The following is an 18,886-nucleotide window of genomic DNA, read 5'->3' as shown; positions in this document are numbered from 1 at the left end:
TTGGCAAAAGGTTTTGCCTGTTTAGTGTTCTCATCTGAACAGTTGGTTCGTCATGCTGGGAACCCAGCTTAAAATCCCATATATATATATATATATATATATATATATATATATATATATATATATATATATATATATATATATATATATATATATATATATATATTATACATATTTATCCATTGTCTTTTATCGTCCTTGAAATTTGCCGTAAAGTACACTGATGTCTACTTATGTCTTTGTTCTGCATGTGAATTATGTACAAGCTTCATTCTGCGTGAGTCTTATATCAATGTAAAGTAGAATACGTAAACTGCGGATGGAAAGGTCTTTCCTGCTGAAGTTTATTTTTCTCGACGTTTGCTTGCGCCGAGTGCTGATGGCAGAGTTGTGAAGAGAGGCTTTATTCCACAAGCTCATGAGAGCCTTCTCCAGTTGACTTATGGTCTGATCGATAATTTCCGCGTGATCGCGATGTCTGACCAGGCTCTGCGAGAGGCCTTAACTTGTTGATGGCCAACGATTGGCTGAGATTCGTCGAGATTCACGGCCGAGGGCAGAGGGCATGGGTTGTAGACAAATCAGTGTACATCTTTTCGCTCCCCTTTCTTTCACCTCTTTGACCCGAGAAAAATCGGACGCATCGCTATCCTGTAGTCATTTAAAAGACATCCTTCTTTGGAACGGGTCTGAAATCGCCATTTCGATAAATGCACCACCATTAGTGCGTCGCCCTTGGCGTTAACCTTGCCATGTTGACAGTCAGCGTTGCTTTACGACTTGTGTTTCCTGATTTAGTTCAATCCCCCTCTTAGCACAGTCTGCCAGACTTGTTGAGGCGATGGACTTGTGCTTTGTTGTAATGGTGAAGATATATTTTTCGTTGCACATTGCCGATCGCGATGTGAGCCGCAACAAGAAGTGTTTATTTTGTGCTTTCAGGGCTCTGTGCTTTCCAATAACTGAGTCAGAGACATCTACTCTAGACTCGACTTGTTGATGTGGCAAAGCGGTTGATTTGAAGCTCTATTTGTAAAGTAAAAAAAAATAATCACTCATTGTATGAAACCTAGTTGCGTTAATCCTGAGTATTCGTTGCATTAGGCAAGTTATCATGTCCTTTATTTTTGCATTATGATCATGTTTTTCTCTTTTAAATTTTTTTTTTTAATTTTGAAAGAACAAGTATTTATACAATCAATTTCACATTTGCCCAATTTACTTTGTTTGATGTATGAAGATCCAGAAGTGCTTTCATAAAAAGTGGTCTCAGATCCTTTATTTTGTGGAAAGAGATTGATTGATAGTGAAACACGAGGACTCCAAATAAAGACATTTGGCCTTTCTTTGCTGTGCAAAGTGCGAGTGTGATGTCACCCACCTCCAGTGAAGCCGTAGAGATGAAAATTGTACTTTTATTACCATGTAATCATTGAGGAGCTCATTCAGTGCATGATGTTTATTGAAGAACAGAACCTTTTTTGGGGGGCAGGGGGGTGCCTAGACGCGTGAAATTTGAGAAATGAGACACAGCAATGCTTTATTTTATGGCGTTCTTGGATTGTTATAGATATCTCGTTCAACAAAACCTTTTGAATGCCCCCACATCTTCACGAAAATATGGCTTCCTACAGTAGATTATGGATAAATATATACAGAACTGTACGATAAAATGTTGCGTGATTGAATTCCAATATCACAAGAAAAGTGCTTTGGAACATCAATTAAGTAGCCAAAGTTATTCTGAGTGGTTTATCGCCCCCATCCCCCATCCTCCCACTCCAATGTTCCTTCACTGTTTTCAGGAGCATTCGAAGATGATGACATTGTCCATGTGGAAGGAGAGGTGAATCCAGTACGAGACATCGAGATAATCCATGAAGAACTGCGGCTAAAGGATGAGGAGCTCGCCTTTTCCATTACGGACAAACTCGAGAAGGTTGCGATTCGTGGAGGAGACAAGAAATTACAGCCGGAATATGTGAGTCCAACCTCAAAATTGGCTACCGAATCAATGTTAATCTGAACAGGCTACCTATTCCAAGTTATTCTTAAAACCAGGTACAGAAACCACAACAGCTACTGAATCCAACTTTATCTCAAAACCGACCACCAGGTTGGGCTTGCTCCCCAAAACCTCCCCCACAATCGCCAATTGAGCTTGGTCCCCAAAACCGGTCACCCGATCGCCAATTGAGCTTGGTCCCCAAAACTGGTCACCCGATTGCCAATTGAGCTTGGTCCTCAAAACTGGTCCCCCGATCACCAATTGAGCTTTGTCCCCAAAACCGGTCACCCGTTAACCAATTGAGCTTGGTCCCCAAAACCAGTCATCCGATCACCAATTGAACTTTCCCCCAAAACTGGCCACCAAATCACCAATTGAGCTTGGTCCCCAAAATCAGCCACCCAATTGCCAATTGTGCTTGGTCCCCAAAACCAGCCACCCAATCGCCAATTGTGCTTGGTCCCCAAAACAGGCCACCCGATCGCCAATTTAGCTCGGTCCCCATAACCGACCACCCGATCGCCAATTTAGCTCGGTCCCCATAACCGACCACCCGATCGCCAATTTAGCTTAGTCCCCAAAACCGGCCACCCAATCCCCAATTTAGCTCGGTCCCCATAACCGGCCACCCGATCGCCAATTTCGCTCGGTCCCCATAACCGGCCACCCGATCCCCAATTTGGCTCGGTCCCCAAAACCGGCCACCCGATCTCCAATTGAACTTGGTCCCCATAACCGGCCACCTAATCGCCAATTTAGCTCGGTCCCCATAGCCGACCACCTGATCGCCAATTTAGCTCGGTCCCCATAACCGACCACCCGATCGCCAATTTAGCTCGGTCCCCATAACCGACCACCCGATCGCCAATTTAGCTCAGTCCCCAAAACCGGCCACCCAATCCCCAATTTAGCTCGGTCCCCAAAACCGGCCACCCGATCGCCAATTGAACTTGGTCCCCAAAACCGGTCACCCAATCGCCAATTGAGCTCCGTCCCCATAACCGGCCACCTGATCGCCAATTCAGCTCGGTCCCCATAGCCGACCACCCGATCGCCAATTTAGCTCGGTCCCCATAACCGGCCACCCGATCCCCAATTTAGCTCGGTCCCCATAAACGGCCACCCGATCCCCAATTTAGCTCGGTCCCCAAAACCGGCCACTCAATCCCCAATTTAGCTCGGTCCCCAAAACCGGCCACCCGATTGCCAATTGCCTTGATTCCCAAAACTGGTCACCCAATTGCCAATTGAGCTCGATCCCCAAAACCGGCCATCCGATCGCCAATTGAGCTCGGTCCCCAAAACCGGCCATCCGATCGCCAATTGAGCTCGGTCCCCAAAACCGGCCATCCGATCGCCAATTGAGCTCGGTCCCCAAAACCGGCCATCCGATCGCCAATTGAGCTCGGTCCCCAAAACCGGCCATCCGATCGCCAATTGAGCTCGGTCCCCAAAACCGGCCATCCGATCGCCAATTGAGCTCGGTCCCCAAAACCGGCCATCCGATCGCCAATTGAGCTCGGTCCCCAAAACCGGCCACCCGATCGCCAATTTAGCTTGGTCCCCAAAACCGGTCACCCGATCGCCAATTTAGCTTGGTTTCCAAAATCAGCCACCAATTGAGAATGGAGCTTGGTCCCCAAAACCAGCCACACAATCGCCAATTTAGCTTGGTCCCCAAAACCGGCCACCAATCAAGAATGGAGTTTGGTCTCCAAAACCAGCCACCCAATCACAAACTGCATTGCTAAAGTTGAGAATTTTCACAAGTCTAAAACGAATATATATATTTTATTTGATTCAGTTTAAGTTTTATAGGTTTGCATGGCAATCCTGCATCATTACAGCAACTGTATGCTAAAACGTCACACTGCACTGTTTTGAAAATTGTTTGTTTGAATCTCTTGATTTGAAATCAGGGTGTTATCAGAATGCTTTTGTTCTGCCAAACTAAAAGTCCTTTTCAACTTCTTCGAAGTCCTTTTTGTTTGTAGTGTAAAAAGAAATGAACATTGAATGACCTCGTATAAGAGAAGCGATCAATCCAACTCGGGCTATTGCAGATGAAGCTCATTGGGTAATCAGCACAATGTCGTATTTCAAATGTTTGTTTCCAGTCGTTGATCCAATTTCTTATTGTTCTTTATTGTGTTACCCTGACAACCAACAACCTACAGTTGTAGTCAGTTCGGCTTCCGGTTATGGGTTGGTCCCTAACAAATTGTCCTTCAATCCTGGAAAATCTGTCGTACCCTATCGCTCAGGAGTGATCGTCAAAGAAACCCACTTATCTATTTCCTTTGTCATCCACTGGAATAGGTTGTCTGCTGAACTTCCCGGCCTCACCATCAGCAAAGACCTTTCCTGCACTGACCACATATGCCAAGCTGGTCTTCAAAGCCAGCAGCAGATGACATCCTCCGTTGATCCAAGTCTTTGCTTAGAAAACCAGAGCTATTTGGTCTATAAGGCTTTGTCCATCCCAGGCAAAATAGCATTCCTCTCCTGTAGTAATTCTCTGCAGACTACTGTAGTATATGAGAGTACAACTCTCATATACAATAGTTCTAACTGTAGCATTTTGCCTGGGTAGCTCAATGGAATACCATAGCCCACCTCTCGACTATTCCAGCAGCCATTGCATGAGCCATCACTTCCTCCTTCTCCTTACTCGACGTTCCTTCCATGGTCACCATGAAACGTTCACAATGGCACCGGTTTGACACAGGCAAGACGACACTTGCAGCTTGTGGGCTTATAAACATGAAACTACTTTAGTTTCTGCTCTCCTTATTCTTTCTAACCCAGTCTAACTCCAATGGCTGAACTGTTTACAAAACTCAAAACCCTCTCCTACCTGGATCTCGATGCCAGTCGTGCGGCTTCCATCTGCCGGGCTTCTGTTGGGCATGCGGATTTTCGGTATGTACATAAGCGTTCGGATGATGTTATCTCGAAGATCTAATCGCGCAAGTTGATTCGGAAAAGAAGAAAAATGTTGCTCTCACGTTGCAGACAAGTTGGTAGCCTCTCTGTTTTCTACCATCAATTCTCCAACATTGCTCCCTCTGCTCTCTCAGTCCTCTGATTCTCCCCAGCAATTCCAGGATGCAGTCGTTCTTGTAATAACTTCCTTCCTCGGTAAACTTCCAAAATCTAGGCCTCCTGCACATCTCAACTCTTTTATTTATTGTTTCTCCCGTCAATGGAACCACCTTCCATAGGCTGTTCTATCTCACTCTTTCCTAGAATCCCTACGGGACTTGAAGCAAGCAGTGCACCACCATCCCTTGTCATCCTCGGTTCTAACCCATGATCTTTATTCTCCCCATTAACCCTTGCTAACAAACCATTTCACTTGACGGTTTCAGTTTCTTCCTCTCCTCTGTTCCAACTCGTTAATTCCCTTGATGATGTTTGTTCCACCGTCGGTTTACCTTGCCACTCCATGAGCTTTCATGCCTGTAAAGAAAAAGAAAAATGAGAGCATCCTGGAAGAGCTGGGAATATTCGAGTTTTTCCATTCTGTCTTTGTACATGTGTAATATCGAAAGGAAAATATTCCAAATGTGCTTTGAAGATTGCACATCGGCAGTTGGTGAGTTTTATCTGGGTTTTGACATTCAGATGAGGAAGAGAAGGTAAATGTCGTCCTTTTGGTGACTCTGCATGGAGCCTCGGTTCAAATCCCATTTACTACATGTATCTGGCCTTTGTTTACTCGCTTGTAATTTGATTACTAATGTCCGCCCTTTTGATACACGTGTGCGTGCATGCTCCAGGAGCCCGATAAAACAAAATGTCACGAATGGACGTTCGCAGTGAAACCTTCCCTTTGCCACCTGTAAACTCGTAATACGGAGGGAATGTCGCTTGCCTTCGGCAATCGATCCTCTTCTCTTTTTTCTTTTTTGTTCTTGTTGTACCGATTGTCACCTTGTAGCTCTTTTTGGTATGATTTTGGTTTGTTTGCAAACGGCTTGAGGATTGAGTGACTCCAAAAGGAATGCATCGTCAGGTGTCTTCTTGTGGTAAGCCTGACGGGGGAAGCGATATGGAAAAGGTTCTGAATAATTTAGAATACATTTGCCTTGGATTGATGCTGTCGCTGGAGCCGGGTTGGGAAGGGTGGGCGGCTTGTTTTGAGTATGTACATGAGCTTTGCTTTACCTCTGCGTGTGTTGCGAGAAATACATTGTTGAAGTTGCATGAAGTTTGACACTACTATTCTTGCAGAAGGCAAGCCAAAACCTCCATGGCGTCGTTTTTCTCTGACATGTTTTTGAGAGCCATACCGATGTGATGTTTCCGTGTTCAATGCCAACTTGCTTTCTTGTCTCTCAAATTTGATTCAAAAAAACTCGTTTGAAATAAACTGGTGTTTTGTTCTTTGTCTTCGTTAATTTTTTTTTTGTTTTTGAATTTTATTATTTGGTCCAGACACTGGTTGGTATACTGACTGCTATGAGTTGCCAAGCGAGGAGAAGTACTTTTCATGTGGGGCCACATCACTGTGCAGCTTGTAAACAGTCTCTGTTAAATGTTGCATGTAGTCTGTGGGATATATTTTAATAAGAGCCATGCTACTGTTGGATGGCACGTACGGCTGATGTGGTCTGTCGCTTGTCCTCACTCCAGTGTTTGTCATTTGGAGTTGCTGAGTGGGCAGCGAGATGGTGCACATGTCAGATTTGTCTGCATGAGAGTTGTGTGGCCTTCATCAGATTCCACGTCCGGGCTGTGGGCAGGTGGACCGCTGGACGTCATGCAGATTTCACTTTGTGTTTGCTTCCCATCACGACGGATCGTTTGGTCTGCAAATGCCGGTGAAGAGTCTGTGCCATGTGGTGCAACAGCAACAGTTTAAATTTAAAGTACGGCAATGTCTCTGTAGCTTTGTTGGTGGATGGTTTGGCAGAGTCGTGTCGAAGTTTGGAAACGAGACCTGGACAGGCCAATGTGTAGAGCCTGTTGGAAGTTGCTTGCAATGGTTTATGCAGGTATGGGTGACAGCGGGCCCAGTTGTGTAATCCATCTGATGTGTTTTATCACTCGGTTCAAGTCATCGCCTGTGATTAGTTGATTTTGCTGACACTTGTTGCACATTTTGATAACAGTTTTGGTGGATCGTTGAAACATGTTGTGTTGTGTGTTCATCTCAGCAGAGTCATCTCCACCTTTAGCCTACCCGCACCACGTCACCTTTGAAAAAGCGTTAAATCCCGGAGATCACTTATAAATGCCATTCATCTATGCAAGTCGGAAGAATATTTTAATTACCATTATTAGAGGTTCGGTGGGGGATGATTATTACCTCCGCCACCAAGGTGGACGGAGGTTATGTTTTTATTTTTTATTTTTTTTATTTTTATTTTTTTTACGTCTCTGTCTGTCTGTGAACAGGACATCTCAAAAAGTTGCCGATGGATTCAGACCAAATTTTGTGTACAGGTTTGGTGTATGAGAAGGTCTGCTGCATTGTTACTCCCTTTTTCTTTTTTGTTGTTTTCTGCGCTAAATAAGAAATCCGGCATCAACACAGCGTGACACATCTGTTGGTCTGACACAGATGCTGTCTGCAAAACCAGATGTGATGTGGTTGGCAGCACGGGGAGGCTCCTGTATTCTTATCCTGTAATTCATTTTTTGCATCGAATCTATGCCACACTTCCACCAATTTGTGGAATTCCACGTTTTGCCTCAAAATTGATTGATTGATCTCAGTTTTTGAAGTGCTTGTATTTATTATTTGGCTTTTGCCAAAATGTGCGTATCTCTGTTGTGTCTCCTTTTTTGAAAGCTTATGTCGATCAGTATTTGTGGTGAAAGCGCCGTCGATTTATACCTTGAACCATCTTGTACCAAAGCTTGACGCCATTGCAGTGTTCCTGAAACGTGTTGTGGGTTTTGTATTTCTCCAGCTTGTATACTGAACACAGTCATGCCGATGACTTACTACAGGCAAGCTGTGGAAGCGAAAGGCATTCTTTCTTTGGTGTCGCATTGCACAGACGACCATTTGCAGAAGGCCACGTCATGGGTGCGGCACCGTGAACCTGAAATTTGTAATATGATGTGCCTGCTGTGTGATCTATACAGCCAAACACAGCCAATGGATCCGACACGAAGATGATGCACAATTTTTGTACTCGAATGTCGGTGCAAAACCTGACGATTCTTGATGTAATGGTATACTGTACCTCATGGTGGGAAATGTTTCATTTGGTGTAAAACTTGCACTTGTACATGATGCAGATCGCTTTCGCTATCCGTCTGTGTATTCAAAACTGGGGTTGCGTAACTGTCCCCTGGACCACAGTGCTGTGCATCCAGCCATCCCTCCAGCTACGTCACCATGCATCTGCACTGCCTCCAGCCCCGTCACCATGCCTCCAATCATGTTACTGTCCCTCCAACTGCATCACATGTATCAGCATTGTGCTTCCAACCACGTCACTGTCGGTGTAACCACTCCTTCGCTTTTTTCACACGATCTTGGCTATTCGTTGTTCACCTTGGCGTCTTGGTTTTCTATAGGTTTTCTTGGCGTATAGGTTTTCTATTATCATCGCTTTTCTGAAACGTTGTGAATTCTTGGCTTTTTTCATTGGCTCACCTTGGCATTTATGAAAATGAGTGGTCACACTGGTCACCGTGTATCAGCACCATGACTCCAGGCACATTACCATGCTTCTGACCATTCCCTCGGGTCACAGTGCAGTGGCTCGCACCGTGCCTCCAACAACGTCACCGTACCTCCAACATCACCGTGCAACGGCACTGTCTGTCCCAGCCACATCACTGCATCCAGCCATGTCACCATGTATTTGCATTGCCTCCAACCACATCACCGTGCATCCAGCCACACCATTGTGCCTCCAATCATGTAACCGTCCCTCCAACTGCATCACCGTGTATCAGCATCGTCCCTCCAACCATGTCACCATGACTCCAGACACGTCACCATGCTTCTGTCCGTGTCCCCGGGTCGCAGCACCATGGCTCCAGTCATAGTCACAGCATGGTATATCAGCACTGTGCTGCCACCTACAGTGAACTCAGAGCTGCATCGGGGGTCAGACAGAGAAATGCCGCAATCTGTTGAAAACACTTTTAAAGGTCTTTTCTTTGTGGGCATAAAGTACTTGATTATTATGACCACAATAGCCTTGGGACATGTCGCACATAATGGCATTCGTATTTCACTCCAACAGGTCCGACAAGAATAAACGAGAGCTATAATTTGCTCATCTACTTATTTATAATTGAACAAATCTTTTAAGTTTTGAACACCAAACTATGGTAAGTCTCGTTTCACAAGGCCACCACAAACCTTTACAAAATGTCTTCAGGCCATTCTTAAGTTCTCAAGAGAATTTATTGGAGATTAAAATTTTTTTTTGAGGGAACACCATTGCGTGACCCAACCTCAACTTTGAGGATAACTTACTACTTTGTCATGATGTTAGGCCATAGGCTTGTCTCTTGTACAAATGAAAGGTTTATGGCATCCAGCGCGATCCTTTTGAAAGGATTGCGTGCTCAATGATGCATCCCTCTATCAATCGGCTAAAAGGATGAAAATTCCAATGTGAACATGACCCCCGTTGGCACGCTTCACGTTCTGCTCTGATGCCCCTTCCCTTTCCCCGAGGGCTCCTGAAGTATCCGGGAGGGGGTGTGAGGTAGGCTCGGGCCCTCTCCCTCTCTCTCCCTCTGTCTTTGTTTGGAATTGGAATGTTTCGTGCATCGTCGGGAGAACGTTTGAACGATATCTCAAAATGCCACATGATTCAGGCACTTTTTCAGTGACTATTAATCAATGGTGCATTACCTAACAAGATCAGTTGCAGTTTGAAAAAAAGACAACTTCATTTCATAACCAAATTAGCATATCTTTAATTATGTTGTCTTTCATTATGTTGTCAAGGCTATGCCGTTTATTGAAACCTGAGAGACGTGCCATGTTTATGGTTATGATTAAAATGTCAGGTCGAATTGGGCATTACATAATTGGCTATATTTGTTACCCAGGGTTTATGGGCCGGGAGGGTAGTGGGAAGGCCCGGGGGGGGGGGGGTGTACGTTCTGATGATTTGACTTTCTTGGGTAATCATTTTCATTGGATCTTCATCTGTCATGGATATCCTTCCATTCCAAATTCTCTGGTTCTCCAACTGTTAATTCTCAGGCCATGTTCATGATATTTTAAGAGGTTTATCCTTTCCTGCATTGTTACCTTTCATAAGGTGCAGCTAGCTATACTCGTGTTCATATGAAATGGTTTTAATGTTTAAAGCCTCAGAAGAAGGCGAAGGCAAAACTGTTTTGCTCATTTTTGAGATTGAACACCCCCATGTTTGTGCAATATACCCTGACCACGACTGATTTGACATGACCATGATCTGGTCAGCCACTCGTATATGCCACCTGATTGTTTAAAAAAAAAAAGGTGGAAGAGAGAAACTACAGGTGTACTCGAAATTTCGTTATTTTTCATTGCTTTCCCTTATTTGTAAGCTTTGAGCTCCACTAAAAATCTGCCACTTTTATGATTTTTTTTTGTTTGCCTCAAATCTTTAGCAACTTATTTTGAGGAATTTTGACACAAACTATTCAAGGTAAATGAAGGTTTGCATTACCCAATTTCTTCAACAGGTAATTGTCTGTCATACAGTTAAGAAAAAAAAAATCTTTGGGAGGTGAAATGATGGAGGATGGGAAGGATGCAGCATTAGGTCTTTGCCTTATTTGCCACAGCCCACGTGTCTCACTTGTCTTGCTGGCTGAGGCCTGACCCCCAGCCCCTGTTTATGCAAGCTCCTCGTTAGGCCACGGCGTGTTCGTTAAACGCCTCCGAGTGCTCGCGGCCCACGCTCCCTGCGGTGCAGCACGCCGGAGACATGAAAGGTCGCCGCCTCCAATGGTGCCGCCCGGTCTGAGGCTCCGGCTGTTCTCTGCGCCGGTGGCGAGGCGGAGAGGCGTGAATTGATGGGGCACGTGGACTGGGAAGCGCTCACATTTTGACATTTCCTACAGGGGGTTCAGAGCACCCTTGGTAATGTAATGAGCATCGAATGTGCACACAGCACAGTCATGTCTTGCTCAATACCATGGATCGTAGGGAAAATCCTAATACTGCCCCGGTTTATTATTTGTGTGTAAGAGAAGGTAACGATAGAGCCATAGGTGGATGGAAATCCAGGTCACTGACCTCTCCTCCTCGTCGAGCTAGAGTGGTTTTGTAATGATGTTGCCATTTATATTATGGGATTAAATGTTCATGCATTGGTGACTTGAGAACTGATAAGCTTCACAGAGCAACCGTTTTTTTGATTCTTCTTTTATTGGAAAAGTTGAATGGCCGGTCGTTTTTTGTGTTTATTTCCTTTTTTGTGGGCTTGCCTGTTTGAGCACTTGGATCATGTTGAGAGTACAGTTATGAATTCAATGTGGAGGAATATGAAGTGTTGTGAAGACTCGTGTCGATCTCTGTCTGTGGACAATTCAAACGATGTGTTTTACCAACCCAAGGTTGTCAAAGTTGTGTTGAGCTCCATGGAAAGCAAACTAGGACTGACGTTCTTTGCTTTGCTCTTACTCTGAAGAAGTGCTTGTGCTCGAAAATGTCAGCTCTACTTTGCTTCTGATGGTGATTAGCATCCCTTTGACAACCTGAGGTTGATGAAACATTGAATCCCAGAAACAGTGTTTATTTGCTAGGTGACTTCTGCTGTATTTGTTTTTCATGGAAATGTACATTGATGTGTCCTAATGTCCTTGCCATGCATATAATTTGACGCATAAAGAAATTCTACCTGAGCCTCAGATCGATGGGAAAATATTAAAATACGTTTTTCTTGCTCACTTAGTACTCGTAACAAACACTTATTGCGACAAAGGCCAACATCCAGAGCATCGGCTTTAGAAAGGCTGAGGGCCATGTAAGATGAGAATGAATGAAGCATCGACACGGAGTTTGTCCTGGAAGACGTGTGTGTGTGTGTGTGTGTGTGTGTGTGTGTGTGTGTGTGTGTGTGTGTGTGTGTGTGTGTGTGTGTGTGTGTGTGTGTGTGTGTGTGTGTGTTTTGACCTCAAACGATGCCGGCTAATTATAATTGTGCAAGAATATACGGCCATGGAAGCCCCTGTGAACACCCCTGCTGAATGACTGTTTATTCAACCTTCTTTTGTTTTCTTTTTGCAGGACATCATCTGCAAGGTGAAAAATTGGTTGATGGAAGAGAAAAAGCATATCCGATTCTACCATGATTGGAATGACAAGGAGGTGAGCAAGTCTGTTTGACAGTTTATTTGTGTTATTTGTGTTAGTTTGTCTGGTTGGTAAATATTATTAAATTGGATTATTGTATGGATGGGGAGAGATTGTCTAATGAGACAATGGGATGGTATAGGAAAATGATAGTTCAGGATGGGGTTGAGGCAACATGTTCCATCTACAGTTGGACCCCAACATTCGCGGGGGATATATTTTGGAAAAAAAGCTGTGAATGTCAGTGTATTGTTTCAATGGGAAAAATGGGGATAGGTTCCCGGCAGTTCGTGGTTCATGAGGGGAAAGAAAATCGCATCAAAAACCATGAATATGTGAAGAACAGGGCTGCGAATGTAGAAGCAAGTCAAAAAAACAGTGAATATGTGAAGCACAGGGTTGTGAATGTAGAAGCAGGTCAGAAAAACAATGAATACGTGAAGGACAGGGTTGTGAATGTAGAAGCAGGTCAGAAAAACAATGAATACGTGAAGCACAGGGTTGTGAATGTAGAAGCAGGTCAGAAAAACAGTGAATACGTGAAGGACAGGGTTGCGAATGTAGAAGCAGGTCAGAAAAACAGTGAATACGTGAAGCACAGGGCTGCGAATGTAGAAGCAGGTCAGAAAAACAGTGAATACGTGAAGCACAGGGTTGTGAATGTAGAAACAGGTCAGAAAAACAGTGAATACGTGAAGCACAGGGTTGTGAATGTAGAAACAGGTCAGAAAAACAGTGAATACGTGAAGCACAGGGTTGTGAATGTAGAAACAGGTCAGAAAAACAGTGAATACGTGAAGCACAGGGTTGTGAATGTAGAAACAGGTCAGAAAAACAGTGAATACGTGAAGCACAGGGTTGTGAATGTAGAAGCAAGTCAGAAAAACAGTGAATACGTGAAGCACAGGGTTGTGAATGTCGAAGCAGGTCAGAAAAACTGCAAATACACCCGTGAAAAACCATGAATACGTGAACGCCCCCACAAATGTAGAGGCGGATCAGAAAAACTGTAAATACGAAAAAAAAATAACTTGCAAATACGTGAAGCACAGGGCCGCAAATGTAGAAGCAGGTCACATTTTAATGAACTGCAAATAGGGGAAACGTGAATGTTGGTGTCCGACTGTACTGCAATCAAAATAAAGACCAATTGCTGCACCGTCATCCCAAGAAGGAAGCCAGACAAAACAATATACGCATACGCACAAACACACACACATCCACATACATACATACATACATACATCCACGTACATACATTTACATATACATCTACATATACATACAAACACACATATATAAACACACAAACACAGATACATGATGGACTCGTAAGGACTTTAAAATGCTATTTTATTTGAAGTTATAACTTTAACTTATAAGCAATTTTTTGATTTCCCAATTGCCCGGAGAGAGGCAAAGGCTCAAAGGTATCTCACATTAGGTTTGAAGCGATATCAAAAAAATAAATGAGTGTTCTTTAAAATTCAAAAAGTGCAAACTGTGCTTCTCGTTTTGAAGATACCGAGTATCAACACTAACATTGTATCGTAAATGCCCACATTGTTAATTACACCTATGAATGAGTGCCTTTTTTTTCTTTTACCTGGTATGTTTTACTGCATTACATCATGATTTGGTCAAGGCCATACATATACCGATTCCAACACATCCAAATACTCTTTGTGTTTTGCCATTCAAACACCTTTGACTCCCAACACGCGTCACCCCAAAGCCTTTTGTCGGACCACAAACTCTCTCCGAGGAGACTATTTAGGATCTGATTGACGGGCAAGGGAGGAATGGGTGCAGGTTGTTGTGGTTGTGTTCTGCGTGGGCTTGTCATTCCCTTGTATACGCATCAGATACCTGCTTTGTCCAAAAGCTTTTTTTATTTTCTTTAAAAATATAATAAAATTGGTGTCGAGGTCTGAGGTTTGATTTTCTGCATTGTTTGTAGAATGCAAGTGCTGTCTTGCGTTTAAATATTTTATTCCTTGGAACACGGAGTTTACATGGAAACTCCATGGCGAGTTAACACGAGTGTTTTCTGTGTGTGCAGATTGAGGTATTGAATAAATACCTGTTCCTTACATCAAAACCCATGATATATCTCGTCAACCTCTCGGAAAAGGATTACATCCGCAAGAAAAACAAGTGGTAAGGCCGTTTCATCATTGCTTACACTAGCTGAAGTGCCCGTCTATGACGGGTCCCTGTAAATACCATAAATATTCTCAAACAGCTCATATAACCATGTTCTGTGATTGTTGCATGAGTTAATTTGTTTCAGTTGGATTATTGTGTGTTCACAGACTGCACATGCATCTTTGCAATTACATTCCAGCTTCAGTTTCCCCAAAACTTAAGTGAGAATGCAATTGTAAAGATATATGTGCACACAAAATAATTTAATGCACATATGTATTTACGGCGGCCTGGAGTTTGGGGCTCGCCATGAGGGGAAGTACTCAAGTTTCTCCCGAACATCCGGTCCTGAGGCCACCAACCACAGATAACTCCATGGTCCACCGGACTGTAGTTCTTGCACAGCCGTAGCCGCTTGACTTTGACTACCAGCCTAACAGGATTACTTTTCGATGTTTCTGCGGTACCTTTCTCTTGGCATGTCAACCTGACTAGAGGCCACACCCTCAGCATCACACCTGGTGATCTTCTGCCAAGCAGAACAGATAGGTGCAGCACCGGCTAACAGAGCAAATTAGGCTGGGTACAACTTCCCGTCTAACTGTACTTGTACACTGTGTCAGACCAATGAAGGAAAAGATAACCAAGACAGATTGTAAATAACAACAAACACTTGTATATTACACCCACAAGCAAGTATTTACAGGGAAGAAAGCAAAAGGCACATAAGAGCAGATTTACCTAACGTATTCTTTCTTATACAGTCTTACTCACAGAAGAGAAGACAAGAAGAAGAACTTGAGAAGAAAAGTAAAGTAAAGTACGAAGAAAATAAAAGTAAGGTCTTTGCTTTTCTCCCTCACCTCACACAGCCCACCAAACAGGGCTGCGCCATCATCCAAATATGCTACAGAATGTGAGGGAAAGGATGAGGAAGATGGGCAGTCGCGATGCAGCCGTGACCTTGAAGGTATCCAGACCCGGCATGCAAGATATGCGACTCGCCCTCCTATACCTCAGCTTCTTCCTCCTCATGATGTCACTTTTTCTCATCTCTGAGCCTTCTGCTCCTTGCAGGACAAGGACAACTTTTGAGCTCATTTATGCTCCTCGGATATGGCTTTTTCCTGCAAGGACGAGGACCAGCTCCAAGCTCCTTTCTCCCTGCAGGACATTGCTTTTCTCTTGTCTCATCCCTTGCACTCATGTCGTCATCGTCTTCACATCACTTTTTCCGTCTCAGTTCGTGTGAGCCACCTGCTCATTGGTCCACATCTGATGCGAGTGAGTCCACGATGCAGCTTGTGGGAAACGCATCATCATTCTGAGGGAAATTTCACTGCAGCCCCCGCCCCTCCCTTCACGCGCCCAAGGCCGCGACGAGAGCCCCCGCTCCCTCCCTCGTGCGCAAGTGTTCATAATACAGTCCCCACTGCAACCTGCCTGTGAGATGTGCCACACCCCACCATGCACAGGAAAAGCACCGCACCTCGTAACGCAAACATGCATGTATGTGAGCATGGACACAGTCCCACGCAGTGAATGTACTCCGATCGGCCTGAAGGATAAATGACCACAGATGGACCAAATGTGGCCCATCCAAACAATGAGCGAATGGAGTGAAAACGGAGAGGGAAACCACCAGACCGAGGGATTACCAAACGGTCGTGGGGTTGAAGATAAGACCGATGTGGTGAAGGTGGGATTGTTGAAATGAGGTTTGGTGAAGGGGATTATTGGTGGAGTGAGAAAGCAAAGGCGGCAACAGACTGAAGGTGTAAAGAAGGGATTGTTGAAAGGAGCAAAAGGTGGGGTGGGGGGTGAGAGGAAACGGACTGATGGGGTAAAGGAGGGATTGAATGTAGCACAGGAGAGAACGGACTGATGAGTGTTGAAAGTAGCAGAGGGTTTGGAACGGATTGATGAGGTGAGGGAGGAACGATTGAAATTAGCAAAGGGGGGGGGAGGGGGAGAGAGGACATCACACCTGGGAAACACGTGAACTAACTAACCAATGCATGCCACTTGAACAGCACTTTGACAAGGGGCCAAAGACTATCTTCACAAAGACCAATGAAAGAACTGATCCTCGTGTCACCTTACATGTCAATGTATGCTCTACCCCTGGGCTGTTTCCAGAACTGAAAAAACAAAATATATATATATATATAGTGGAGGGTGAGTCAAAAAGTATCCACAATGATATATTAAAAACTGTGTTGTGTTGACCACATTGCTTATTGTACTTGCAGGTATAAGCATGAACTGTCTGCGCCATTGTGAAGCAGTTTCAACCTTGAGCAGTCAGTGGTATCATTGTAAGGGAGTTAGTATGACCACTTCACTGTCCGTTTGCACCAAAGAGGAGCAGTGTGCAGTGACACGATTTTTGTGGGCTGATGGTGTATCAGGGCAGAAATCCATCGCAGACTTTCAACACAAAATGTGAACAGTGGTTACCGAGACGGTGTGTGTGTGTGTGATTGTATTCCCATGTTTAAAACGGTCCCACACATGTCACTGATTATGAACTAGCTGGATGCCCATCCATGTCCACAACAGAAGAAAACATTGAATGAGTCCGCGTCATGATTCTAGATAACCGACGGTCGACTATTGACGAAATGGCACGACATCTGAACATCAGTCATGGTTCTGCACATGAAATCATCAACATCCGACTTCGCTTTTATAAAGTTTCTGCAAGATGGGTTCCAAACAAACTCACAGAAGAGCAGAAGTGCAACCATGTGAGAAGCTACCAAAGCATTTTGAACAGCTTTCCTCATGAAGAGAATGTTTTTTGTTTTTTTTTTGAGATCCATTGTCACTGGAGACGAGACGTTGATCCACCATTACGAGCCAGAGAGAAATCGCCAGGGTAGGAAGTGGAAACATCCGACATCACCAGTTAAAAGGAAGTTCAAAAGTCAACCATCGGCCAGAAAAATGATGTTCACACTTTTCTGGGTCTCACAAGGCCCAATTTTGTAACACTATCAGGAAGGGGGGCGGGGAGGGCACAATGGTAAACAGTGTTCGTTATTGTGAAATGCTCTGGGACCAGTTGAAACCAGCTATTTAATTGAAATTCCGAGGGCTACTGTCAAAAGGGTTCACTCTTTGTCAGGTCAGGTCAGACGAGATCTGTGACTTGCTACGGGTACCATGTAAACATGTACTATCCTGTTCCATGGTCGGGTTGTCGGTGACTAAACCGTCTCCCCCTACCAAGTTTCTTGGTGAAGAGGGTGTATGATATGGACACCCATCAGGATGAAGAACAAAACCTGTCAAAGGGTGGAGTAGATCCTTGTGAGCCAATAGCCATCCATTTCTAGTGCCTGACTGTGCCTGACTGTGTCTGCGGATGTCCTCCTGCAGTTGGGTTACTTCTTATGAGGAGTTTGGTGGCAGGATTTGCACTCCGGCCACCGTAAAACCCTTCATTCCGCAAAACATTCCAGGAGCATAAAAAATCTGAAAACCCACTCAGTGGGAGTACCTCCTGTACAGCTTCCATTTGCAGGGCAGCTCACCGGATAACGGGATTGGGGCAAAGCCTTCGGGACCCCCAATCTTTGATGATAGGAGAGAAACCATGGGGTAACCTTCCCTGGTCAGATTGCGGGAGAGTGTGTCGGGATGGTGCTGAGGTGTCGTCCACCAGACGGCGGTCTCCTTGGGTTAACCCGAGGCGGTCCTTTAGGGTGGGTGCCTGGAATGTCCTATCCCGAAGAGGATGATCACCTGTCTCTGTTATTATCTGAGCTCAAACGTTTGGACATTGGTATTGCAGCACTCTCTGAGGTTGGGAGACCGGATTGCGGCGAGATCATGGTGGGTGGTTACACCTACTATTGGTCTGGTCGCTCTGATGGTTACCATGCCCAAGGAGTTGCTGGAGCTGTGTCCAATAAGCTGACTCGAATGATAATTGAGATAACACCAGTCAACGAGCGTATTATGAGACTAAGGATTCGTCACTCCTTGGCTGTCATTTCCCTGGTTTCTGGATATGCTCTGATTGAGGCGAGTGATTTCACTATGAAGGATGCATTCGATTCCACACTCGAGTCTGTGGTTAATGAGTGCCCCAGGCGAGATACACTTCTCGTCTTGGGGTATATCAATGCATCGACTGGAACTGACAGGGATGTTATGGGACATGTGTTGGTCCCCATGGGTCTGGAACTGTGAACCAGAATAGCACTAATTTCCTTGACTTTACAAGAAGTCATGGACTGAGGGTGGCCGGTTCATGATTTCAGCTCCCACAAGCTCATTGCTAGACTTGGTATTCCAACGCTGGCAGTGTAGCAAAGGAGATTGACCATGTGCTCGTTAATGGTCGCTGGAGGACGATCCAGAACTGCAGGGTCTACCGGAGTGCCCAGTTCCTCAAATACTGATCACCAGCTTCTTGGCGCAACTCTAAAGTTGCACCTTAAAGCCAG

The 18,886-nt window shown here is 44.7% G+C and overlaps 1 protein-coding gene across 4 annotated transcripts in view; it reads left to right on the top strand.

Moving 5' to 3' along the window:
• OLA1 (Obg like ATPase 1) overlaps positions 1–18,886 on the top strand; it is a 104,375-nt gene that overhangs the window by 45,726 nt on the left and 39,763 nt on the right. For all 4 annotated transcript variants that reach the window (XM_085874133.1, XM_085874129.1, XM_085874130.1 and 1 more), the window contains exons 5-7: positions 1,806–1,981; positions 12,216–12,296; positions 14,344–14,441. In XM_085874133.1, coding sequence (XP_085730259.1) covers positions 1,806–1,981; positions 12,216–12,296; positions 14,344–14,441 — 355 coding nt within the window. The remainder of the gene's footprint in view (positions 1–1,805; positions 1,982–12,215; positions 12,297–14,343; positions 14,442–18,886) is intronic.

The sequence above is a fragment of the Eptatretus burgeri genome, chromosome 3 (assembly GCF_056783735.1).
Source record: "Eptatretus burgeri isolate ZD-2024b chromosome 3, Ebu_testis_v1, whole genome shotgun sequence".
Classification (NCBI taxonomy): domain Eukaryota; kingdom Metazoa; phylum Chordata; class Myxini; order Myxiniformes; family Myxinidae; genus Eptatretus; species Eptatretus burgeri.
The sequence above is the reverse complement of the archived record's forward strand: the minus strand, read 5'-3'. Positions and strand labels throughout refer to the sequence as shown.